The 26155-nt window shown below is 42.7% G+C and overlaps 1 protein-coding gene across 3 annotated transcripts; it reads left to right on the top strand.

Annotated features, from left to right (window-relative positions):
* Positions 1-412: 412 nt before the first annotated feature.
* SEPHS1 (selenophosphate synthetase 1) lies at positions 413-25820 on the top strand. Of its 3 annotated transcripts, none has more exons than XM_075143792.1 (9): positions 413-529; positions 3619-3880; positions 7115-7218; positions 11979-12086; positions 12970-13124; positions 13939-14029; positions 17382-17481; positions 19003-19215; positions 24506-25820. In XM_075143792.1, exons 2-9 carry the CDS (start codon positions 3688-3690, stop codon positions 24718-24720), a joined length of 1179 nt encoding a protein of 392 aa, XP_074999893.1. In that variant the 5' UTR covers positions 413-529; positions 3619-3687; the 3' UTR covers positions 24721-25820. The 3 variants fall into 3 exon arrangements, with proteins under 3 accessions (XP_074999893.1, XP_074999911.1, XP_074999904.1); XM_075143803.1 differs by lacking the exon at positions 413-529 and adding an exon at positions 882-1422; XM_075143810.1 differs by lacking the exons at positions 12970-13124; positions 13939-14029 and having other exon boundaries at positions 466-529; positions 24506-24804.
* The last annotated feature ends 335 nt before the right edge of the window (positions 25821-26155 follow it).

The following is a 26155-nucleotide window of genomic DNA, read 5'->3' as shown; positions in this document are numbered from 1 at the left end:
AGACTGCTTCTGAACCCCGCTTAAAAACCCGCTCTGCACCTCGGTGTTGCGCCTCCTCCCGCGGGCGAGCCCCCGCAAGCAGGATGCGTCCCTCCCCTCCCGTGCCCAGCCACACACGCCCGCGGCGCGGTGCAACACTTGCAACCCCGGGGGTTGCGTGGCCCCACCGGGGTGCAATGCAACCTGCCCCTGCAGCCCACGCGTGCACGGCCACGGAGTGGGGGGGGGGGGGGGGGGGCAGTTGCAACAAGTCGCGCGCCACCGCCGCGCGCGCGGGAACGCGCGGGGGGGGGGGGAGGGGGAGAGCGCTGCGCGCGCGCGGCCGCCGAGGGGGAGGGGGGCGGGGAGCGAAGCGCGGAGCGGGGAGGCGGGAGGGGGGGGAGGTTTAACCCCCCCGTGCCCGGCGGCGGCCGCGGCGGTGGCATTTCTATTCAGGCGGCGCTGAGGGAGCCCGGCGCGCCCGGTGCATTGTGGGACTGGGCTGGGAGTCCCGTTCGCGGGAGGAGGCGGAGGGCGAGGAGGCGAGCCGGTAAGAGGGAGACCTGAGGAGGGAGGGAGGAGGAGGGGGGGGGGTGGGGGTGCAAGGCGGGGAGATTTAAAGGGGAATTCGCCTCCGCCGTTACGCCGGGCCGGGCGCGGGGGGCGGCGCGGCGCTGCCGGGGTGCGGGCTGCCCGCCTGGCCCCGGGCCCCGCCGCCCTCCCTCAGCCCGGCCCCGGGGGAAGGGCGGGGGAGGGGGGGGTGCGCCTCACCGCGCCGCCGCCGCGGTCGCTTTAAAAAAATCCGGCGGCGGCAACGGACGGGTTAAATTTTTCGCCCGCCGACATTTTTTTTTTTTTTCCCTTTTTCCCTCCTTCCCCCCCTCCCCTCCCCTCCCCCTCACGGAGCGGCGGTGGCGGGGGGGGGGCGCGCGCCCAACGTTCTACCGGCCGCCCCGCGCGCGCGCGCGCCCTGTGGCTGGCGGCTCGTGCAAACCCTGCCTCCGCCAGCAAGGGGTTAACCCCGCCCCGCTGACATCTTACCTGCACGCACGTGCGCCCCGGACCCGCGCGGGTGCGGGGGGGGGGGGGGGGGGGGGTCGCTTACCCGTGGGCTAAGCCGCCCCCCGCCGGGTTCGCCCCCTCCGGAGTGAGGGAAGGGGGTGGCTGCGTGCGCGGCTCCTCTCTGCGCGCAGCGAGCCCGGCTGCTCTTCCTCCCCCCCCGCCTCCTCCGCCTCCTCTTCCTCTTCTCCGGCTGCACAAAGAGCAACAGTGAAGGCCCTGGCTTGCCTTTAAAGGCAGCGGCTGGAAATTTAAGGTGTCCCAGAGCCATGTCTCTCCGCAGCGCTCCTCGCCGCCCTCCGTGGATAAATGGTTGTTGCAGTTCCTCACCTTGTTGGTCTCAGGCGGTTGGGGCGCCGTTAATTGCTCTTGGGTTTATTTTGGGTAGGTACCTGGCTCTAGTTCTTCCTCGCTCTCCCCTTTTGCTCCTGTGCTCTCCTCTCTCTGCTTTTTAGGGAGGCAAGGGTTAAACTTTAGTTTTTAATATTTATTATGCCGTTCTTTTAAAGTAAGAAACATCTGGGTTACGAGGTGTTTTCTTCTGCTGGGGAGGGATGCTTAGCGCTCAGATTGCATGCCTGCATAGACTGCCAGCAGTCACAAGAAACTTGGTCTTGCAAGGAAGGTTGCGCCCATGGCAGTCTGCGAAATACATAGTTGCATGTAGCTTTATTGAGATCGTCATTAAAAAGTTATTGTGTTCTTGCACTGTGGATGTTTTCCATTAAATAAAATCGTCTTGTTTGTTTCAGTATTTGTTTTCAAACCAGGGAACATCATTTACTGTGTCTTGCAGTCCTCAAGACTGCAAAAAGTTCCTGGTAGGCTGTGTGGCCTCTGAATCCTTTCCTGTAAAAGTAGGCAGGGGGTGCTAAGCATATTGCAATTTCTAGTTAGATGAAGGAAAATGTTTCCCTTGTGGGGCAAGCTGCTTTTTATAAATTTCTGGAATTAATTAGAATGAAGTGTTAAAAAAGAATGAAGAAAAAAAAAACCCTCCTTGAAAAGCTTTTGTCTCCCATTTCTGTTGACAGGTTGTTTTCCAGACACTATCTTTTTTTTTTTTTTTTTTTTTTTTGATTGCAAGTGCTTAGTGTCTTGCATTGGAAGACAACAGCTACGGACTGAATTCATTGCTCATCCAAGACACGTTCTTGTAACTAGAGTTTGGATTACTGCCCGAGCCTGGGCTTTGGAAGATTTGTTTTAAGTAAGTGCCACGCCTCCCAGAGAAGGAGGGAAAGCACTGTAAAGGGGAGTTGGGCTCCACATCAGAAGTTCTCAGGGAGCTTAAAACTTCAATTCCAAAGTATATTCAGTAAATTAGTAGACTTAAAGGTTTATGGAACAGACGCACTTATTAACAAGTGCTGTATAGGGGAAATCAGTTGCACGGTCTGCAGATTTACTTTTCTTACATTTAGCGCTGCCGAACTTGGCGAATACCAGTCACTTGCATTCATTTTTTTGCTTTTCAGCTTGACCTCATAACGGCGTGACCATCAGTATCAGATTTTGTCAGCGATGCTGCTGAACTCCGTTCTTGTTGTTGTTAGGCAGGATCCTTGCTTTCTAAGAAACTACCGCAGACAGGTCGTTTTTAGTAATTCCTGAAAACTTCTTCTCTGAGAAAGATGAATTGCATTTTATCACAGCCGGTCCTGTTTAGAAGTCAGTGTCTCGGTTAGGCCTCTTACTAGTTTTGGAGTGTGGTGTATGTGAGTCAGAGTGGAAAAACGTTCTAAAATTAGATGTGCATTGTTAAGAATTTTATTAAATGAGTTGCATCAGTGTCTTTTTACATTACCATTTTAATGGGCAATTCTCTGTATTCTCAGTATCATTAGTTGACTAAAAAAGGGCTTGTGAGGCAAGAAACTTTTCTTTTCAACATTTTTATGCCTGCAAACATACTAAAAGGTAAACTGGCATGTTTGTAGGTAAATCAGTCTGCTTAAATACAGCCTCTTTGTTCTTCTGTTACCTGTATTAACAGAACACCGGGCTTGCGTTTTCCCCCAAGGAGAACAGGTGTATTATGGAGTTTTGGCTTACATCAGAACTGAAGCGGAGCCATTATTTGAAAAGCATCTTATTTTTGACATTAATATGTTAATGGCTAAAATTATGACCCCGCAGTGAGTCAAGTACAAACAGATGTGTCTTCTGAGCGTGTTGCAGGATCAGGGCCCAGACTGCCTTTTGGAAATGGGCCTCAGTGCTCTGCGAACTATTATTTCTTTCATTACCTCTGTGTTAAATGAGGTCGGTAAGTGTGTTAGGTTCTTCTTTTTTTAATGAAAAACTTATGCAGCATGTCTGGAAAAGAAATTCTCTGATTTGCCTGGCATAGTTATAGTTTTAAATGTTGGAAGGTAGGAAGAGGAGTCATTCGTTTGCAGTCTTAGAGAAATGGGTCATGTGGGGTGTGCCCACCTGTCTTAACAAGTGAAAGACGATGTTGAGTGCTTTCTCTTTCTTTTTAACTTGCTGTATGTGGAAAACCTGTTGTCTTACATGTCCTAGGATTTTCTAATGTTCCCCCCTCTTTTTTTTTTTAAAAAAAAAAAAAAAAATTAGACTGATCAGCAGAGAAACTGATACCGTTGCTCTGGGGTGGGAAAGGACAGCAGTCTGTGCGAGAGAACCATGTCTGTTCGGGAGTCGTTTAACCCAGAAAGTTATGAACTGGACGAGAGTTTCCGTCTGACCCGATTCACTGAACTGAAAGGCACAGGCTGCAAAGTGCCTCAGGATGTCTTGCAGAAACTGCTTGAATCTCTACAAGAAAACCATTTTCAGGAAGATGAACAGTTCCTGGGGGCAGTTATGCCCAGGTTGGGTAAGTAGTTGCTCCTCTAGACACATGTGATCCTTCTGTTTGTCTGCTTAGTGACGCGATCTCATTTGCATTTTGTTCAATCAGTTTGAAAATTGTATGTTGTATAATGCATGCACAGCATCCAGAAATCTGAGTAATGAATCTCGCGTTGTCATTTTTTGGCATCTGGGGTACAAGAATATTATTTTAATTATTTAACATCCTGCAGTGCGCTCAACTACAAAGAAAAAATGGTCAGAAATGGCCATTGTGATAGGCAAATGCTTAGGAGTTAGTCTCCTCCTCCCTTTCCCCAGTAGGTGCTTTGCAAACTGAAGTCGTATCAATTAACTTCTGGACTTTTATATTAATACATTGCATTCATTGCATAAATTTCCAAAGACAATGAATTTTATGCAGTTAGATGACTCACAGGTGAAGTTCCCCTCTCTCTCCCCTCCCCTCTGTTCCTGGGTCAGAGAAAGTGAGCAAGAGAAAACCTTCTCGCTTCGGCTGAGGCTGGGAGCGGATTGTGTCACAGTTGTCGTTTTTCCTTTCAGTCCTTTCGTTGTTCCCCACTCTAACTTTTTTGCTCACCTGTAGAAGCTGCCTGGGAAAGGCTGTCTTTCCAAGACCTCTGTGTTCTTGCCAGCTTCACTTTCTCTTTGGTATTTGCACAATGATGCAAGCAGTAAGGGAAAACCACCTGCACAAGCCACCTACATGGGGAACAGGGCGAACGTAGGTATTTTGATACCAGCTACTCTACCTAATATTGATATAGATAAATGAATGTAGATAATGTGTTTAATGACACTTTTAATTCTGTTTGTCTATTTACTCAGCCCTGCATATTCAATCTCTACTTTGCAGCACAGAATGATTTTTTTTTTTTCCCCTCAACTTAGGGATATCAACATAGTATTTATTCTGAAGTTATTTAATTATCAATTTAGTGTCCAATAACCTTATTTAAAATTATTTTAGCATTGCTAATCATCTATTAGCAGGCTAACAGGTTGCAACCCCTTATTCTGGTAGAGATTGAATTCAGAGAGAGATTAGTAAGGAGCCCGTGTTCTTGCTTAAACAATGACGATCTTTGTGTGAAATATCTAAGCAGCAATTGTGTGTGGAGCTGGGGTGGCACTATAATTTAATATTCCCTAATGAAGGACACTTCCAGCTTCTTTTATCCCTAAATTGCTATTTATATGGTTTTTTTCTAAATTAAATAAGTTATTCACAACAGCAGTTCTATTTGGCAAATTTCTAAAATCAGTAATAGTTTGGTTTAGATTTAACTATTTAGCTGTTGTGGTTTGGTTTTTTTCTCTTCTAAACTTCAGGCTCTAAACAGTAATGGAACTGCTAATAGATTTTTCTTCTCCAGCTATATGAAAAGGTAAAAAAGTAGACTAATGCCATCAATACGTAGGTGTGATATTATGTAACGGGAAATCTATTAGTAATAGAAGGTGGAGAGTTCAGGTCTCTTAAAAATACGCTTTTGTGGTGAGTATCCCTTTGATAAATGTGTCTTCGGATAAGTTTGGTGTTACTTGCCTCTGACGCCTTGCCCTTAAAAGGGATAGACAGGTAACTTTACAGCGTGTGCATATGCACCATGCTTTTGAGATGCAGTCAAGAGGGAAATTGCCAATAGCAGGCTCACCCTCACTCCTTTTTAGTTCTGCAAGCGGTGTTACCCAGAGCAATCTTAAATATGGCTGTGAGTATATCTGTGGGTAAGAAACTGCAAGTTTGATATTAATTCTTAGAGCTGTTACGGACCTTGAAATCACTGTTTTCAGTCACCTCTCTGAAGAGATTCACTTATTTAGTCAGTCCTTTTTTGGTGGAACAGAAACGTAGCCTCAGAAGGACCGTCATGGCCCCTTAGCCTGTCTGTCAAGCAGCACTTTTGCTGAAGCTGTGGAAAACTGCACAAATGAAATCAGTCTTGCAGCATTATGGCATGAATAGGTGAACTGAGGGGAAAACAGCTCCTATACATGAGCCACTTCTCTGTAACTGCTTATACGCACTTCCCTGGAGACACTGGACATCATGCAAACTAGCCTGGTAGCTTCTGCAGAGGGTGAGCAACCCTAAATTATTGCTCATGAGCTTCTGTCAGTATCCCTTCTCTTCCGAGGCAAGATCCGCCTCCGTAGGCAGGAGAGGCAAGATCCTCTCCACTTACATACCTACTGCCTGGCAGACCTTCTGCTCTGTGTCCTCGGTAGGACCTCAGATGACAGCAGTTCGCTCCATCCCTGTACAGAACACTGCCAAATACTGGCTTGTAGCACTTGCTAGGTAGTGTGTTTCGTTAGTACATGGAGAAAAGTCGCAATGTGGCATCTGCTCCCTGAAAACTGGTTGTTTGAAAACTCTTGCCCTTTGGAGGTATGCGAAGTAATTCTAGGCAGCTTGCTGCCAGCCCAGGAAGGAGGTGAGCTACCTGCTGTTGCCACAAGGCATGAGGATATTGACAGGGAGCGCGGCTCAGCTAGCATGTTGTGATTTGTCACCTGCCGCTTTTGTGCAGGCTCTTGCATCGCAGCAAATGCCTGGAGGTTTTAATATTGCGTATTCTGTTTGAAATACCCACCGTCAGGGAAAATGCTGCGCTTGGTATTGTGGTTTTCTCAAAGGAGTTTCCCTGTCTAGCAGGTCGTCTTGCTGCCTTTCAGCCTCACAGAAGTAAGGTGAGGTTAATACAGTTGCAGAAGCTCCAAGTGGGTGAATCATCTTTCACCAAGGGCCTAGGCTGTTACTTGTGGTGTCTTTTTGTTCCTCCTGAAGTGAGAAAATGCCCTTTATGAGAGGCTATGTCCTTTTAAAACTGTCATTATGTTTTTGTGGAGATGGTAGTGACAGGAAAACCTATTTGCTTTTGACAATATCAATTCACGTAGTTCCTCTTCACTTTGAATGTACATACATACAAGCACAGATGTTCTTAAAAGCAATGCACTATTATTATGCTGCAACAAACTACAACATTGTAGTTTAGTTCTTGCTTTCAACCATTTACACTTCTGTTCTGCTCTAGTCAGGAGTTCTCATTCTTTGCTTGGTTTTCCTCTTTATTTGTGCTACATACTTCCTCTAAGGAAGCAATTTGCCATGTCTGTTTAGGCAGTATTGTGAGTTGTATTTCACAGACATGTTTTATAAGTTCTCTTGTTAAGAGCAACAGATAATTAAGGGCAAAGTTACCTCACTGATGGATTTCTGTCTTTGCAGGAATTGGGATGGACACTTGTGTTATTCCATTAAGGCATGGAGGTTTGTCGTTGGTCCAGACAACAGATTATATTTATCCTATTGTGGATGATCCTTATATGATGGTAAGTCGGCTAAACTTAATTGTTAGCTATATTGCTGATTTGATTTGTGCTTCTCACTTACCAATCTCATGGCGATTTTGGCTGTTTCTTCTAGATGTGCAGTGCTAATTGTTTGATTGACTGCATTCAAAGTCGTTCCTAAATACACGTGAAGAGGGAAAGGCATAGTTTCATCCTGTAATCTTTTCCATGTCGGCCAGGAATGCTGCAGTACTGCTTTCTATAGGTGAAAGTTGGGAGAACTGCCACCTTTAGTTCAAATTTCCCTCCATCTGTTGTTCTGTGGGATTTGGCTTGAAAAGCCCAAAAGCAGGGAAAAAGAGCTGTCTGTGAAGCAGCAGACAGTAAACTCCACTTATGAGCAGAACCACATTGTAATTGGCCTTTTTTGAGGTTCTGAAATAACCAGGTAACATGTTGGAACTGGAAATGCCTAAATGACAGTAGTTGGCAATAGCACCTGGCAACTTCAGAGTGCTTTGTCAACACCAGTTTTCCCGTCGTACTACCTCCACTTGCAGATGAGTAAGTTGAAATGACTTGTTGGAAGTTGCGTGCGCTTTGACTTCGGCTCCTTCTGTGTCCGTATTTCATTTAGTCTGTCTCGGTAGAGATTCCTCTGTGATGTTAGGTGCGGCGGTGATCAGTATTGACTTGAACAGAAGGTCATGGGGAAACAAATTAACTTCAAAAAAGGACTTAGTAAAGCTGTAAGGAATTCTACGGGAGGTGTTCATTAAATGAAAGTTAAGAAATGCTAGAATTCATGTTTCCTGTGATTTGAATGTAACTCCTTTGCTTTTACTGCTGTACATATGATTGCATGCTTTATTTGCTGGTTCTGGTTCGTTGTTTGTTTGGTGAGACCTGTCAGGTAGGTTTTGGACATGCAGTTTGAGATTGGGACCGACTCCTTTTTTTTTTTTTTTGTAGCATGTTTGACCAGGTGTTGTGCATATATGTAAGCCTAGCTCCTTTGATTTCTGTTCCAGAAGAGCTCTCTTTCTGCAAACTGAGCAGCCAAGATCTCAGGCTGGCCTCTGGAGTACAGAGTTGCTGAGCTCTCCTGAGAAATTTGATTCAAGTGGCTTGCTTTAACAGCATGTGGGAACTCGTCAGGGACTGGGATAAAAAAAAAAATTTAAAAAACAATCAATGTTGTTGGAGAGCTGTGTAGAACTTCATCAGCTGAGAAACTCTCTTGTCTCACCTTGTAACAAAAACTTGTGAGGGACAGCGTGAGAAGGCTGTGGTGAAGGAGGAGGGTTGTTTTGTTTGGAGATAGAAAGGGTTTGAGATGCCGCAGGAGTGGATAGATGAGCCTGTGCCCAGATGAGGTTTAGGCCAGTGTGGTAGGAATGGAATGTAAATTTGGCCTTAGTCCAGCTTCAGTGGTTGCATCCTAGTTACAGTCTATACTGTGCTCCACATGCACCAGCAGCTGTAACTTTGGTGTTTTCTAACTCTCGAGTCCTCCACTTTTCATTCTCGTCAACATTCATTTTAATGCGGTGGCTTGCCACTTCCTAATCTGTTTACAAATATGTATTTCTTCTTAAAAGCTAACTGAGAACAGGGATTCTGTCACAAGCCTTCTTGATGATACCTGCAGTGAGGATCCAGCAGGGTTGGCCTCTTCTCTTGGGGACTAGAGTACCTGGGGGCAGTATAGATTGCCATTTTCTTGTGTGGACTAACATCAGTTGGAGGACAGTCAAATACAATTTGCCATGGGGTTTATGGACGGTTGTTAAGAGCAGAGGAATGGTGAGACTTAGGAATTGTGTCCAGGCTCTGTAAAGGAGTGCGTTCTGGACTCCTCTGTTCAAGACAGACTGCTGCTGCCCTGTTTCTCCAATGGTTTTTTTCCCTGTTTTTAGTCTAGACTCCCCCTGACCCATGCCTGTCGTTACCAGTCTCTGTTTTCATTATCACTTACATGCAGTGCACTCTCTGCTTCTTGCTCTTCTGCTGTATCTCCTTACCTAGTCAATTCTAGCCTGGTTTTGGGTGGATGTTCCCTGATTTAGAGTCTCTTTGTTTCTCTGCACAGTGTCTACCGGCAGCTCCTTATCTGATCTCTCTTCCTAGTTGGGGCGAGAGAAAGCAAGGAGGGAAAGCCAAAAGTGCAAATGGACTCCAAGCTGGGTGCTGTCACAGGAGGGATTAGAAAACAGCTGAGGAAGGCAAAACTGCGTGTGGACTCAGCTGAACTTTAGATTTTTGCTTCAGAAAACAGCTTTCACTCTGTCATTGCCTATTTTAAAACCAAGTTCTGCAGTTATATGCAAAAAACCCTCTTCCTTCTTTTCCCCTTTCCCCTCCTCTTCGGCTTCGTTCTTGAAAACGCTCAATCCATGTTGTCTGAAGTATCCCTAAGATGTACACCTGTAAAATCTATATCTAGCATAGGACTTTTCAACTTAAATGGTTTGATATTAGAAAAGTTACAAGCAATTGAAAATAGATTTCATAAGTATCAAGCCACCAGTAATAGGACTGGTACTGGCCTCTGTGGCCCTGTGGAGACATCTTTTTGAGCAGGAAACTGGCTGGTTTGAGAGTGGATTTCCTTCCCCTTCCATTCCAGCGACCTTTTTTGTGCCCTTTCAAGAAGAACCTTCACTCAAGACTGGGGCAGGGGTCTGATACTCCATCCTTTGCCCTTATAAGTAGCTCTTAGTATTGCACATAGACACTAGTGTTTCGGGGGACTAAGCAAGCAGTCAGGTAGCATGTGGGACCCAGGTAGGTTGACCCCTGTTTGTGAATCCTGTCGTGCTTATTGGTGTTCACAAGCCATGTATTGTTCCCTTTGCTACTTCAGACTTGCACTCTCTGAATTTGTTTCCGTAGTGGTTTTGCCAGTTGGCAAAAGCGGTGTTAGACTGACCTCTGACTACTAGAATAGAGAGCTGTTGTGAGCGTGGTTTTAAAAACTTATCTGTCATTCCTAAGAGGGCATAAACCAGCAGTTTGCTTGGTAAATACTGAAGATAGTGGAGAATGGTTTGATAGTCCCCTTCCAGAAAAGGAAAGTGGCAGGCTTTAGTGTTCTTAAACATCTAGAAATTTAACAGCCAATATCCATCAAACCATGCAGTACACAGCTCACTTTTCTCTTAATAGTTTTAAGATTTAAATGATCAAAACATATTCCAGTTCCAAGTGTAAGGGATTCCCCTGATGCCACTGGAAGCTATTAAATTTATGAAAAACTGGATTATATTTAATTGTGATTTGGAGGTGTTATTTCGTGTCATCAGCAAGTAAGGTAACTGCCTGAAAATAATAATTTTTGCAAAAATCCTGGATGTGTGATTAGACTCTAAGCTTTTAGAGATGGTGGAAATGTATTTAGATTCCTCCCCCCCTGCCCCCCGCCAAATTTGTCTTCCAGCTAAAGCATTTTTCTGTAGTCCAAATTGTGTCAAATAAGCATGTTGTTTTTATCATGGTGGTGTTGCCTCTGAACTTCATGAAAAGCACAGATTTACAATCATAAAACCAGATGTTGGTTACAGTTCTGCAGCTGTAAACCTAGAACAATTTTAATAAAATGCATGCAGTCTTCCAGAGTAACACAACAGAATTTGTCCTGTATTTTAAAATTATCTGGCCATCCCGTAGGGCACATCCTGTATCAAAGTTCTGCATCTTCATCAGGAAACTCGATGTCTCATCTGTGCGGGGTCCACATCCCAACAAACCCTCACTCGGATCCATTAATTCAGCCAGAGTAGCTAAGCTCATATGACCCAAGTGATCCCTTCTTAGGCCTGTCAGCTTCTAGAGTTCTTAGAGGAATCTTCAACAGAAGACTAGGTCTCATGGACAAATTTTTGTTAGTGGAGATGTTCACACACACAAAAGTCAATTAAAATGTATGCGGTGTAGGAAAATTCAGCCTTATCTTGTCATTTGAGCAAGTGATAGAGTAGGAACACATCCCTCACCATACAAGTGGTGGGGACAGACATCTCCCCTCAGTAGCTGTGTGTGCTCCTAAGCAGTGACAAGGCCAGCTTCTGGATGCCCTGAGCTCCTTAATCCCCGGCACATGCTGTCTTCTGCAGACATCTTCTTACTGACTTCCTGACAGAAGAAGCACCCCAGTGTGGCTGTGTGCTGGCAGCACAACTGTATCCTCTGGGAAGAAGAGTAGTCTCCTAAAAACTTAGGAGTGTAGACGTGGCTTCCAGGGTAGAGGAGAGGAACAAACTGCTTTCTCATCAAGGTCCTTGTCTCCTACGTATTCCGATGCAGAAGAGGTACAGCAATATACACTTTTCGGATTAGCTTCCTCGCAGTTGTGAATTACATACAATGGTTGTCTTCATCAGTGTGTACAGTTTTGTGCTGGAATAAAGAGGATCATATCAGATTAAGTAAACTGAGCCTGTTATCAAAGCTAGACTTTGTCGAGCTTAACTGCAGCCTCTAAAATGAGGCGTCCAGTCTAAACTTAGTGTGGGATTCCTGTGTAGTCAGTGAGAGAGTATGACCAAGTGACCAAGACAGCTGGGATGAATTCTCTCCTTACCTGTAAAGGGAACAGATATCTGCACTTCTAGATGTGCCCGTTGCACAAAATGGATCATACCACATCTTTGGCTGGGTTTCTTAATGCAGGAGCCTGTGAAATAAGCAGCAGTCTCAGAGTGCAAACTCATGCTGGAAGTTTTGTTCATGGCAGGTGTTTGTCTGAACAGCCGCAAACAGTCCTGCAGATTTTTTTTTTGTCTATCTTTCTTTTTCAGGGACGGATAGCGTGTGCCAATGTCCTAAGTGACCTTTATGCCATGGGGGTCACGGAATGCGACAACATGTTGATGCTCCTTGGAATCAGCAATAAAATGACAGATAGGGTAAGATTTTTGGTACTTGCTTTTGAAGGAAGACCCAAACAGTTAAACATGCTTAGAATGTGTTTATCTTTAGTATATTTTCCCCTCAAAGTTTGAACCGTTTTAAAGAAGAGATGGTTTTATTGAATATCTCAGTTCATAGTATGGGTCTTGCCTTGTAAACATTCTGAGGACACTTGCTAAAAGGTCAGGTTTTTGTGGCATTGTAATCTTCTGCTGCTAATACCTTCATCTCCACCAAAATGGGGTCCCTGCTTCTGTCAATTCAGGACAATATTGCTCCAAGGCAGCATTTGGTTACCAATTCATTTATCAAGCTGGATAGATGCTACTGGTTTGCTTATGCCAGTTTTGTAACATCTCTCTGAAGCAGAAGAAACTGAAAGAGATTGCTTTTCTTTTTCTTCTTCTTTTTTTTTTTGTGGAAGTGACCAGCATGTATGTTTGTGTGCTGTAGCAAAAAAAGGCATGTTTATTCTTAGAAGGAAGTAAGTTGAAACTTTGCAGATTAGTGGAGGCCAAGTGCAGCTTGATTTAACTTTGTCGTATTGCACTACACTGCTGTGGCTGTACCTGATTACAACAGCAGGATAGTTGTTCTGAGTTTCCAGAACTCTCATTTCTTTACTTTTATATGACCTTTTGAAGAATGTTTCTTCAGCATAAAAATGTCTCTTCACCTCTTTTACACAGATCTGTAAAACCATAGCTCTGTGGGATAACATGCAATTTTCAGGAAGTTAACCTCTTCCTAAGGCTGGCTTTTCTGTCATGAACTATTTGCCGTGAGGGCATTTGGCTTGAGTGGTTAAAAGCCCTGGACCAGTCTTGAAATGACTAGCTCTGCTGTGTATGGAACTCTGACTTCTGTTTTGATCTCTAGGAAAGAGACAAAGTGATGCCTCTAATTATCCAGGGTTTCAAAGATGCAGCAGAAGAGGCAGGAACATCTGTTACTGGTGGCCAAACAGTGTTAAATCCCTGGATTGTTTTAGGAGGAGTGGCCACGACAGTCTGTCAGCCTAATGAATTTATAATGTAAGTTAAATCGCTAAACAATTAAAGGCACTGGTCTGAAGGGATACAGTAAAAAATCCTTTAAATACCATGTTGTGATCTTGTGATCTGTCTCCTGATGAATAAAGCAGTACCTTCTCCTGCTTGCATTTGTCCTTAGCACTCAACAGATGCCACATCTCTTTTGTACATACTTGCTTTTTTAAACAGGATGTCCTTTTACTTCTCCCCACCCCCCAGTATCTTTTAATCCTCTTCTCCTTTTGACAGGAGAGTTAAGCTTCTAACCTTTAAAGGTATTGTAGATTGTTTTGGGACATAAATTTCTGTCATATTTATACATAACATTTTAAACCATCTCCCAATTACTCTATTAACAGCTGTAGACAACTACAGAATTGCTGCGTTTACAGCATTCTGTCCGTTTGACAGCTGATTTTGAATGTCCCACTGTGGCATGTTACACTATACAAATGAATTTGTTCATGATCCTAGTGATGGTTATCTTATGCCCTGAAGTAACAAAGGTGAATTTTTTTCCCTATCCTATCTTATGTCTCCAGTAAATTGAAAGAAAAGATGTAATTTTGTGTGTGTCTGACTGCAAGCATTGTTATATTCCAAGAAAGAAGGATTAGCACTTTTAAATAAGTTTGCAGCTTTTTGCTCAATAATATCCCATGGCAATGGATCCCAAAGGGTGGTTCTGCAATTAGTCAGTTCTTAACTGTGCAACAAGATACATGGGTCTGTGAAAACGTAATTATCAGCACTTTTTCCTAATAACGTGTGTGAATCTCGCTATGTAATTAATATATGAATTCTTTGTTTTCAGGCCAGACAATGCAGTGCCAGGAGATGTGCTTGTATTAACTAAACCCTTGGGAACACAAGTGGCTGTAGCTGTCCACCAGTGGCTAGATATTGTGAGTACACTGCAAAAAAAGAAATAGGGAAGAGGGGTGTGAGTTAAAGGTAACCTTCCTCATTCCCTCAAAACCTCAAAATGATGAAGTTCAGTAGTGTAATAAGTACACTGAGGGCTCAGTTGGGAATGATCTACCACCTCTCTCTCCTCCTTCCTCCTTGGTGTGTCAGCCTTACCTGCTTATGTGCAAAACTCTTTTGGAATTGAGATAGTTTGCTATTTTGTGCTTAGTGAGCCCATCTTAATTGCGTCTAATTCTTAGTTAGTTCTTGGGCACTGCTGTAATAAACAAAATTGTTTACTAACAAAACAACAGACTAGCACCCTGGGTAAAATTGTGCCCTACTCCACCTGCCAAAGTAATTGGCAAAAGCTTATTGATGGTAATTAGGCCAAGATTGTTGTCTGTGTTCATGGGCTTTCTGCTTGTGTACATGGAATATATCTACGTTTCACATGTATTACCCTGTGCATTCAATAAGAATATTTCCAGCAGCATTATGTGTGTAGACATACTTCCATCTGTTACTTCAGGCAAAAATGTAACTACTGAACTGAAAAGTGAGTGCAAAATTGGCATCTGCTTATGTTGTCTGGCTCCCAGTATGTGTCTTCAGAATTATAACTGCTCAGTTTACACTTTAAAAAGATGCATCTTTTCTACTTTTGGGACTACCGAGCCAATAGATTGGCAGAGGAGTGAGCTGGAGTCTACTTTGTCTTGGCTGTTGGCCACTACATTGTCAGATGAATTCTAATTAGAAAGCCTGTGTTAGCAAAAGTGGGAGAGAACCAGCTTAAACCTTCATTGGAGTGTGAAGCATGAGCAACAAGAAAAAAATTTTTTTCTCCTTCTTCATAGGGTCTGGCCTAGCAATTTTGACCTCTGCAGAATCCTGCGTTTTCCCATCAGATATAAGGATCAGGGCCTCAGATAATCTTGATATGAAAATGAAGTGAAACAACAAGACACCAATTTTATAGTATGTTTTCTGGCCATAATCTTGCTTCTTAACATATCTATTATTGTACTGACAAACAGACTTGCAAATTAAGGATATTCTGAATTACCACATATTTCAAGTACTTCTAATTTCCTTGACTGTCAACCAGAAACACCTTCTGGTCTGAAAAATGAGGACGGCAAGGAAATCAATCCTCCTGTTACATGTAAACAGCATATATCTTTGATTGTGGTAGGAAAATTTCTGAGTAGCTGTGCTGCCTTTTCTTCAGCTTTGTTTTGTGAAAGAATGGGGAAAGTGAAACTAGAATTACCCATCACAAATCCACCCATAAATCAAATTTCGGTAGGGAATTTGACTTTGTATTGAAAAGTATGTGGGAGAAGGTACGTAAGTACAGCATAGGCGGGAAAGGAAAACTGGAGTGTAGAGATATGTGGCTGCAAAACAAATTAAAAAAAAAAAAAAAACAACAACCTAAAAGCTGAGGTATTTAAACAGAGCTGTAGCAAATGAGTTCCTGGTGATACGTGAAAGGAAGATCCAAATGGAGGCAAAATTTGTCCTCCTTGCTTGGTTGCTGCCAGCATTGTTGCAGCCAAGCCCCAGCTGTGTTGCTGGCAGCAGCTGCCATAGGGTGCAAAGGAAGAGACTGCAAAGAGTCCGCAGGGAACTGGGCCCCATCGGGGCCCCAGGGGACCAGGTCAGGGATGTGCTGGGGGTGATGAAGCTGTTTGCTGTGGCTTTGGCTGCCAGGCTGATGATGTGGACTGATTAGGTTGGTCCACAGCTGGGAACTGGCATCCCTTTGCCTTTTCCTCTTTCAGCTGAAAAGCATGAAAGGGGTTGCTGTGATGTGCCCCTTCAGAAGGGGTTTTCTAGCCCTTGCTGTTGTCTGCAGACCCTTCCCATTTGGAAATCTAAGCTTGCTTTTAAACGTTGTTTGGGGATTTTTGTGAACTTTTCTGCCTTTGTTTCTTCTCTACTAACCCCAGTATCGGATTGCTGTAGTGGAGAGGAATTTGCATCTAATTTGTATCCTACCTGTGTTTGTGACTCTTCTAGCCTCAGCCTTGGCTTCTGCTTCCACCTCATTTGTGATTTCCATTCCCATCATCTGACTGGTTTTCATCCCACGATCAGCCTCAGAACCGTGTTTTTGAAAACTAAGGCAGAATGACTGCTCAGGTTTTTCAGTCATACCCGCAGCAAGAATAATCACTATTCTGTCCCCTCTCTAATAGCCTTTTTTTCTTTTGTTTTTTTTTTTTTACTTGCTCTCTTACTTAATTGGTCAGCCCCTGTTCAACCTAATTTCAGAAGCTCTGATCTTATTGCTATACTTCCTTGCTCTTTAACAAATGATTTGTTTTGGCTGACCAGTCTCTTTCCCCCTCTTGCCATTTCTGGATTCTCTCTTATACCCCTCAAAGTCAATGCTCATTTGTTAAGGATAAGAGCCTCTTTGACAAGGTCCTTCCCCAGTGCAGCATCTTATACCAATTCTTAGTAGTTTTTTCACTTTTGATTTAGTAAGAAGTTTGTTCTATGCATTTACTCTGTGGAATGGCAGTGTAGGCATTGTGGCATCAAAAATCCTATTTTTGTTTACTTTCAGTTCTCTGTAATTTTATTTCCATTGCAAAAAAAGAAGAAAATTAAACCAGTTTGTAGTGTTGCTCTTAACAGCTAAATAGTTGCTTTGTTTCATTCTGGATCTGGAATTACTTCAGCTTTGAATGAAACAATTGCCCTTTATAAAGGTACCATTTCCTAAATTGTTCTGAGAGCCTTTTGGGATGAAAAGCATTGCTTAGTATGTGATGGAGGCATGAGTCCATATAAGACACTGGAGAATGGGTGGAAGGAGATGCTTATGAAACTGCCTTAATCCTAACTCACTACGGTGATTACATCCTGCCTTAGCATACATTCCTCAGACCTGAACTTGTGGCTATCAGTGGCCTTTCTTGATCAAAAGTGTCCAGATGTGAAATCAAGAATTTTCGTTTAAAAAAACCAAGAAGCCAGAGATTACAAATCTCAACATCCAGCAACAAAGTTCTTTTCATTTGGCTGTGGAGCTCAAGCCAGAGAGTTGCCTTGAAGGAGTTCTTTGCCCTAGGGTAGGTTATTCCACTCCACTCTGCTGCTGAAAGCAAGATTTGAGGTGCTTAGTGCCTAACAGATCTTTAAATGCACTTTGCTCAGGTACAGTAGAGTAAGGCACGCACCTCTGACTGTTGAACCTTTTGCCCGTCTTTAATTGAGTCTTAAAAAAAAAAAAAGTACATTTTGGATGAGGAATTTTTTTAAAGTGGTTAGGGTGTCCTTTAAAATTTACAGCTGAAAATCTAAAAGAATCATCTTTATTTCATCTATTAGCCAGAAAAGTGGAATAAAATCAAACTAGTGGTAACGCAAGAAGATGTAGAACTAGCATACCAGGAAGCTATGATGAATATGGCACGACTGAACAGAACAGGTAAGAAGACGTGTGTTGGGGGGCCGAGGGGAGGTTGTGGGTTTTTCTAATTCCATACTTAATTTCATTTCACTGCCGTGCGGAAATGTGAGACAGTTGCTGTATCCCTTCCTTCTGCCCCATCTTTCTGCTGTTCAGTGTTTGTGAAGCAAGCAAATTAAAATCAAACGCCCCCTTTTAATTATACAGCAAAAACACAAATGCTGCTGGAGATGATTATGACTCATGTGAGTGCTGCGAGTAGCATCCCAGTGAGTTAGAGGATGTTTTAAAGGGAAATATATTGGATTTGTTCCTCCTGTGCCTAGAGAACTTGTGAGGGCCTGATTATAATAAGGTTAAAAGAAATCGAAATAGAATAAAAAATGAAAATCTCTTTATTTTTCTACGCTTCAATTTAATTTTTTTTTTTTAAATTTTGTCATGTTATGTGCCTCCCAAAGTGTGGAATATGTAGCACATTTTCTGGGTTTTTTTCCTGGTTTTGTGGTGGGTTGTTGTTTTTTTTTTTTTTTTTCTTTTAATTTTGGTAGGGGAAGGTTCTGCTTTTACGCTAGAAATTTTAATCCAGGATTTCCCTTCTTTGTTCAAAGTATCTTTGGAGAAGCAGAGAATTGAATTATGTGTTTCCTTACTTCTCAGTTGAAGGAACAGGGATAGTTAAATATCTCTTCTCCCATTTATTCAGTTTTCATTTGGTATTTGTTATGTCATCCCACTGGATTTCATTCTTTCACAAAGTCTTCCAGGAAAAATAAATGACCAGGATTGTCTTATGGAAAAGAACTCGGGTCCTGCTCATGTATTGGGAAGCACCAAAGAAGGGCAAAGCATTCTTGGTTTTGTTTTTCTCCACTCACTCTTGTCAGGCACCTTTAACAACACTTAAATATTCTTAACTGGAGCTATTGTCCTGCATGCAGGGGTGCCCTTCTCCCATCCAGGGCTCTGTAGTTGCAAATGCCCAAGAATTTCGTGAGTGCATAGGTGGGGAGGCTGGGGCCCTTCCCCCACAACCTGCAGGCTTTGCTCTTAAGCTCTTAAACTTTAAGTTCTGATGTGATAGTTTTACGGAGTGGCAGGGAAAGAGATGTGAGAAAACTGACCCAGGATGAGTCTGGTCCTTGCCATTGATGAAGCAAAGCTGAGCTCAGAACCTCTCTGGCCCTCAACTTTGGGAAGTTTGAATCTGGAGCAAACCCCTGTTCCTTAAACTGCTGATATAAATTAGTAGCACGTGTCTAATAGAACATGCTCATAAGTACAACTTCGGTGCTGGATTTTCAGCATGATTTAATACCTTAAATACAAGTTGAATTTTTTAACAGTTACATGCAGTAGTGGTGAATTCCAGTTCCTTCAAGCATTTTTTTAAATTAATTTAAACAGTAACCCAACCTGGTTCAAATTAAAGGTATGCAACTTCATTCAAACTGTGCACAATATTGATTGTTGAAGCATTGCTTTTCCTGATAGGTTTTTTTTTCTGATTTGTTGGTTTTTTCTCTCCCTCTCTTGTAGCTGCTGGACTCATGCACACTTTCAATGCACATGCAGCTACAGACATCACAGGATTTGGAATCCTGGGGCATGCACAAAACCTTGCCAAGCAGCAGCGAAATGAGGTGTCCTTTGTTATTCACAACCTTCCTGTTCTTGCTAAGATGGCTGCTGTCAGTAAGGCTTGTGGCAATATGTTTGGCCTCATGCACGGGACTTGTCCGGAGACTTCAGGTAGGTGACAGTTGTACCACCCTCTTCCTTCCTTGCACCTCCATGTTAAAATTTATTAACATTTCAAATGTATAAATCATGTGCTTTGCATTCAAAATCAGAGTTGGTTTGGCGTATATCCAAGCTACTGAGCATTAGCCACACAACTGTTCACAATTAACTTCTTCAGCCTAACTTCCAAACCACCATTCTATTCTGAATGCCTTTTACTTCGTTATGAAACACTATTATAGAAACTCTTGCTGTATCTAGAACATTTTGCAGCTAGAAGTTAGTGATGATTCTGAATTCTTTTGAAACCTATTTTTCTCGTAGCTGTTAACTCCAGAACAGTGAATATCTGAAAATCCCAGCACAGCTGACACAGTTTTCTCAAAGGTAAAGCCACCTGCAGTGGGTTTGCCAGTCAGATGAGTGGTGTTTGGTTTCTCATTATGAATATGTGTGAAGTTTAGTGCTGAACGGGCTAGTCTCGGCAACTGAGGCCGCCTCTGTCCACAGCATACAGACATCCAAGAATATGGATTTTCTCCCTTACATATATTTGGAATCTTAAGGGACTGTGACTAGCAGGAAAAAAAAATGTTCATGGTGTACCAAGTTCTCTAACAAAGTTGCCACTTGCGGTGACAATGAATACAACAGATATGTACTGAGAATCAGGCTATGGACCAAAGTTCGTTTCAGATAAGCATTTAAACAGTCATCAGGTGATAAGAACTTCTGATGTTTGAAAGTTACCTTATTATAAGGTGTAGCCCACTTTGCTGACTAGCATGATCACTGTCTTCTGCTGGAAGTCTCTATACTTCATTTTCCCCTTGAATCTTCTGTCCTGTTCCATCTTGTTTTTCTTTTTTAATCTGACTTTTCTTTCTCTTTGGGAAATGCAGAAGATGTAGCAACAAATCTGTCTTTTCTCTTATCTCATTTCTCCACCCTCTTCCTGCTCTCGAAAAGTACTATCCAAGTTCTCTGCACTTCACAACAGAGGGGGCCCCTTGAAGCAAAACAGTCCGAAGATCTGGAAAGAAGCACCACAGTGAGAGCCATAAACTTTTCCCCTAGCGAATACACAACTTAACCATGATCTGCTGAATTGTTCCTTAGCCATCTGTGTTTAAACAGACGCTCTGTCCTACAGAGACTGTATGGCTCAGATGATGTGTAACAGGATATGGGACGTGAACCCTTTCAAGAGTTCAAATCCAGCGTCAGTCAGCAGAGACCAGAAATATCTGGTGGCAGTTTGGCAAGCTGTGTCCATAAGGTTGGTAGCACCAGACAGATTCTTCCTACCCAGGAGTCCACATAACTAGAGTGCTAGTAGCATTTGTTATCAGTTGCAAAGAGGCCAAAAAATAGCGTGGAGACAGAGCTGGAACTGCAGGATGCTCTTTCAGGTGAGTGGCTGTGGCAGAGGTTTGTATAGCAGTTGGCATGGGAATGGTTTAGCTGCAAACCGAGTGCTTGAGTCTTCAGAGCTGCCCATCCTGCACCCTGGGGATATCCAATTCTGTCTCCTCACTGAAGGAATGTAAGACGGTGCGGATGTACGCACTGCTGTGAGAGTACTTGGAAGCAGAAAACAGTCGACTTCAGAATCTCTTTTGGGACTGAGAGCAAGAGGTGTCTTTGAAACGCTGAACGGCTTATGTTTCAACATAGACAGATGATGATGGAAAAACCAGCAAGACATATCTGGTTATTTGTGAACTTTGGGTGCCTCAAAACATGTATATTTTATTTCATCACAGCGTTGCATTTCTCACATTAGAGGTGGCTATAGGGATTTGTTAGAGGGCAGTGTCTGCCAAATATTAGAAACATCCATAGCCACGTGGACATAATAGCTCTGGTCTGAAAGCTATATAACTGCAGTCCTGTAGGCTTACGCTAGATAGCCTGACACATTGCAGCAGTGTGTGTTAGCTCGGGCATGGTGTGCTGGGACGGCTCATTAGCATTCAGACCCACGACATTTGCGCGCTTCATGTCCTGGGGTTGATTTACGTGAAGGCAAGCGTCTGTCTTGCTGCGCCTGTATGTCCAGTTGTGAGGATGCCTTTTGGGGGGTTGCTCAGGGCTGTTCATACTGTAATATAGATATGCTCTTTCTCTGTTGCCTTAAACTTCCAGAAATATTCTGTCTGTAGCTTCTTCATTTGTGAACAGATGTTTTTCAGCAGAGTGGGCAGGCAATGAGAAATTCACTGGAAAACGATTTGAATGGATTTTAAGACTGTTGTGTTTTTTCCAGTGCGCATTTGCTGGGCACCTGTTGACAAAAGTCAGTGTTGGAAAGATCTATTATGTCATCTGTTCCATCCTCCAGGCACTCTTACTTATGGTGTATTTTCTTAAAATTGCAGTTTCACATGATTTTGCTCTCTCTTTTAGGTAGCTCTCTGGTAAAGGTTAAAGTTGCAATCAGGCATTTCGTCTCAAAAAACTAATTCTGTTTATTAGACTGGCTGTTTGCAGAAATAAGTTACAGAGTTACTCTATATGGGCTATTCATGCATGTCTGTATTTTTGTCAGTCCTCCTCTAATAAACCATTGACTGGTGTCAGCCAACTTTTTTAGTGTAGTAGAGGTATCTCAACAACACGGTGTTTCTGCAAATTTTGTGGAAATAGGCAGATGGGTAGAAGAGAGGGGCTGTGTTAGTGCCTGACGAGGCAAGGCTCATGATCTCATCCTTTTGTTAGTCATTGTGGGAGAAAGCCATTAGCAGGAGCAAGGACACTTGGTTTCGATTCATGAGCTGTTTGTATCTCCGCTCTTAATTGTAAAGCTTTGTGTAGTCTGCTTTTGAAGTTTTCTGTCCAGTTTCCTGCTTGCACTAGAACAATTAAAGCCAACAATGTTCAAAACCCCCTACCAAAAAAAACGTTGGATTTTTAGAAAGGTAAGCCAGGACAGATAACAAGTATCTGTGTCCTTTCAACCCCCAAAAGAAGCGTGCAGCGAGCTCTCAAACCACCACGGCCATTTGTTCATTCCTTCTGCAGCCCATTTGCTTTGTCTTCAGCAGTGGCTGATGCAGACCTCGGAAACTTGGTACACCATGAAATGCTGCTTGCTTCAGTGCAGAGTGGCACCGCTGCTTCGTTTTCCACAGGCACGTTGCAACAACTTAAACTCCTGGTGACTGTGACCTTGCACAGGTGAAGACTTCTTGTAGTTGTCCATGGGACAAAAACCAGAGCAGCTGGGAACGCCAGCAACATAGAAGAGACTAGAGTAGAATAGAATACATAGTGGAAAGCCTTAAGGACTTGCCCAAAAGGTTAAAGAGACTGGTCAATCTACCAGGGAAATAATTACAATCCCTGCAGACAGGAATCCTACTACTGATCAGGAGTAGCCTATAGCCTCTATTAAGGGTTATTGATCAAACTGGGATGCAGCCAGAAGTGATTTTTTGCTTGGAAACTGGGATTTTGTACATTTTTCTGATCTTGGCAAAGAATGTTAACAGGGTATGTGTACAAGTGATACAAAATTGCAGAAAGAGAGTGTGTGGGGGGGAAAAGATAGTTGAGTGAAGATTATTCTTGTGCTCTTCCTTACTTCCTTTTTCACCATGCTTCTACTCCTCCCTTCTGGCTAGTTAGCATGTTCTTTGCACTACCACTTGTAAACCTCTTCCCTGACTTGCTTGCACCATGACATAAGTTTCTCTTCAATTTGATTTAGCGTGTTTCATGGGAATGGCTTGTAATTCCTTTGCAATTGATTCGTCTGTTACATCTGGAGTAGCTTAAACACTGTCTTTCAAGTTTCTGGTATTTTTTTGTTGTTTTTGATGGAAGTACCTGGATGTTATGTTCTGAAATGTCTGAGAGAGGTAGGCGTTTTTCCGGATGGCACATTCATTTGCTTCATATAGAATCTAAAAAATAACTTTCACACTTCCACGTATTCTTATAAATAATTCCTTATGTTCAGTAGCTACTTCTTCCTCATGGCTTTAAATTAAGTGTCTTTAGTCACCACTGAGAGGACTGTTTGCTTGGAAAAGCAAATATAAAGGTCCCCAAGGTGCTAAGAAGCTGTCCAAAGGCCACAGAGGAGGAGGCGGCACCAAGCCCAGGGTGGCCCTTCACCCCCGGGGCTGGCTCAGAGCTGGTGGTACGACTTGTGCTGCTGGCTGATGCCCTTCGCCCAGACGAGAAGGCTTTGGGTCAAGTAACTCTCTAAGAGTAAGCAAGCCTCAGCATGTGCCCAAATTCCTGTTTGCGTGAATATACTCTCTTGCCTATGTTCTCCAAACATTTTCCAATGGGAGATGATATTTCAACATCCCTTACAAGAGGCTGCTGCGTGTCAGAATAAGCACAGTGTACAGACTTGCTGCGCAAACTGCATGTAGCATACAATGCTGTCAGGTTTAATTAGGCATCTGCAGATGAGTTTGCTGCTCTGTGTTGCAGTGCTTCACACGTTTGCAACGTAGCACAAATGTAGAAGAGGTAAGGGATATAGAAAAGCTGAATACTCTAGTAATAAAGGGTAGCACCAAACCATTTAATGATTTGGTGAGAGCCCCCTGGAAATTTGTGCCAGAGCTGACAATTCACTTGCCAAGCCACCTTTTTTAGTGCTTTGGGATTCTTATAATGGAAGTGTTCTTAGGTTTAATAACTGAATGGCAAGCTTGCTAACTAGTTATTGTGCTGCTTCTGAAAAGAATTCATTAGTAAATAAAATATTTTTGAGTTGTCTCTGAGAAAAAAATCTTACGGGAAAGGCTAAAAAAGGTTAGAAAATTCCCTAACAAAGGGGTCAAAAGGACTGTCACAGGGAGCACTGGATCAAGCCTATGTTTAATTTTCTGCCTCTTGCATTCTCTGGTAATAGCTCCTACTTTGATGAATGATTTCATTGCAGGCAATGGGATTACTTGCAGAATCAGCTGCTACCAATATGTGGTTATAGGTGTCTGAATATGACCTTTATCCAAAATGTTTCTGTGTAGAGGCACTTTGCAGTCCTCTGTTGGAAGTTTACAATGCTGGTGGTGTTTCAGTATGTCATTTATTGGCATCGGTGAGATGTCCTTTTGCCAACGTCTTTTGTGTGTATTTGGCTTCATTTACATACGCACTAAACACTGAATTCAGGCACAAACTTAGTTCTGTAAAGCAAGAGCTCAGACTTCCACCATGTCTCCTCTTGGAGTCCTTGGAGTTTGACAGAAGTCACTAAGTGCTTGTCTAAATAGGGATTGGGCAGATCCCTTTGCAATCAGATGTTTTAATGCTCTGCTTTTTTTCTTTGCAGGAGGCCTCCTCATCTGTTTACCACGAGAACAGGCAGCACGTTTCTGTGCCGAGATCAAGTCTCCAAAATACGGCGAAGGTCACCAAGCATGGATTATCGGCATTGTAGAGAAGGGCAACCGCACGGCCAGAATTATAGACAAACCACGAATCATTGAAGTCGCACCACAGGTGGCCACTCAGAACGTGAACCCGACGCCTGGTGCCACCTCTTAATATAGATGAAATAGCTGTTTGTTTTTAAATAGATCTATTCCTTTATCATCCTACAATTTAAAGAACTGTAAAAAGAAAAGAAAACTTGTTGTGTCTGCACATCTGGTGGCCTTAGGTCAGTTTATGAGTGGATACAATTAATAAAATAAAATCCATTGCCTTTTTTTCCTGTTACATTAACTGAAGATGCACCTAATCTTGAGGCAGCTTCTGAGTTGAGAATTATATTGTTATCCAATACTGTTGATTCATTTTGAATCTTTAGACACTTATCTCTTGCCGCATAGGCTCTTTTTAAAGGTGCTTTCACGTAGCACAGACATTACCAGTAGTAGTGTCGAATAGCAGTTTGTGTCCTTTCATTATATGTATATTTATCATAAGTCTAATTTTGATGCCTTGAGTGATATTCCAGAAAGGCAATAAATTGATAAGCGACACAGTGGGTATACCCAGTAGTAAGAGGGTTGCATGATTACATTCAATCTTTGATTTTTTTTTTTTTTAAATTTTTTTTTTTGTAAGGTTTAGTCTTATCAAGAGCATCTACGACCCTGGACATTGCTTGGTGGTGCACTCTGTTTAAACGAGCAAGTGCTGACTTTGCATGGAAAGCGCTTCAGAGTCGAAGGAGTCATTTTTAATTTCATTATTTGTAGACCTGACAATATTTACTGTATTATCAATGATTGTTTTCTTTATTGATAGTAAGGAAAAATAATTCATTTTTTGCAATGTGATTGGATGTGCTATAGTGCAACAAAGGTTTTGCAGACCAAAAGGAGGTTACTGTATAATATTCATTTACAATTCACTATATAAATAACTACACAAATAATTTTTAAATATAATCAAACTAAAATAAACCTCTGTTCTGTGGATGGTAGTGTTTAATACATTTTATATTTTGTATAGTGATTACAAGCCTTTTTTGTTTCCTTAAAATCAGCAGCTGTTTAGTATAATTCTTAGTATTATTTTGTTCTTCGCTCAAATACATTTTTGTGCACGCTTTTGTGATCTGTGTTTAAAATCTACGTTGCCAACATTGCAGCTTGAACTTAAGCTTGTTATTCAAAATAAATATTTAATTTTTTTTATTGCTCTTGTATAAGTGCATGAACTTTTTTGATTCCTAGCTGAATTACAAACTGGAAAGAGGAGAAATCCTCCTTTTTTTTATTTTATTGCAAGTGTTGTTATTACTCCTTTGATCAATTCTGCAAGCTGTGATGTCCAGTGGTAATCTAGAATATCTCGGCCTGCATGCCAAAGCTGGGGGCCAGCAGGTTATCTCCAAGTATATTACCCACTTGATTTTGTTTATTTTACTTATCAGCACAAAGTATGCAACGGTTTTGTATTGTTTCCTCTGCAAGTCCTCCCGGCTGTGCCTGCTGTAAGCTAGAGGAGGGTTGGTGAGCAGCCCTGTAAG

The sequence above is a fragment of the Calonectris borealis genome, chromosome 1 (assembly GCF_964195595.1).
Source record: "Calonectris borealis chromosome 1, bCalBor7.hap1.2, whole genome shotgun sequence".
Taxonomy (NCBI): domain Eukaryota; kingdom Metazoa; phylum Chordata; class Aves; order Procellariiformes; family Procellariidae; genus Calonectris; species Calonectris borealis.
The sequence above is the reverse complement of the archived record's forward strand: the minus strand, read 5'-3'. Positions and strand labels throughout refer to the sequence as shown.

Coding starts and splice junctions, on each gene's coding strand:
- SEPHS1 (XM_075143792.1), top strand. CDS start 3,688: ATGTCTGTTCGGGAGTCGTTTAACCCAGAAAGTTATGAACTGGACGAG. Junction 7,219..11,978: donor TGGATGATCCTTATATGATG/GTAAGTCGGCTA, acceptor TTTCTTTTTCAG/GGACGGATAGCGTGTGCCAA. Junction 17,482..19,002: donor GGCACGACTGAACAGAACAG/GTAAGAAGACGT, acceptor CCTCTCTTGTAG/CTGCTGGACTCATGCACACT.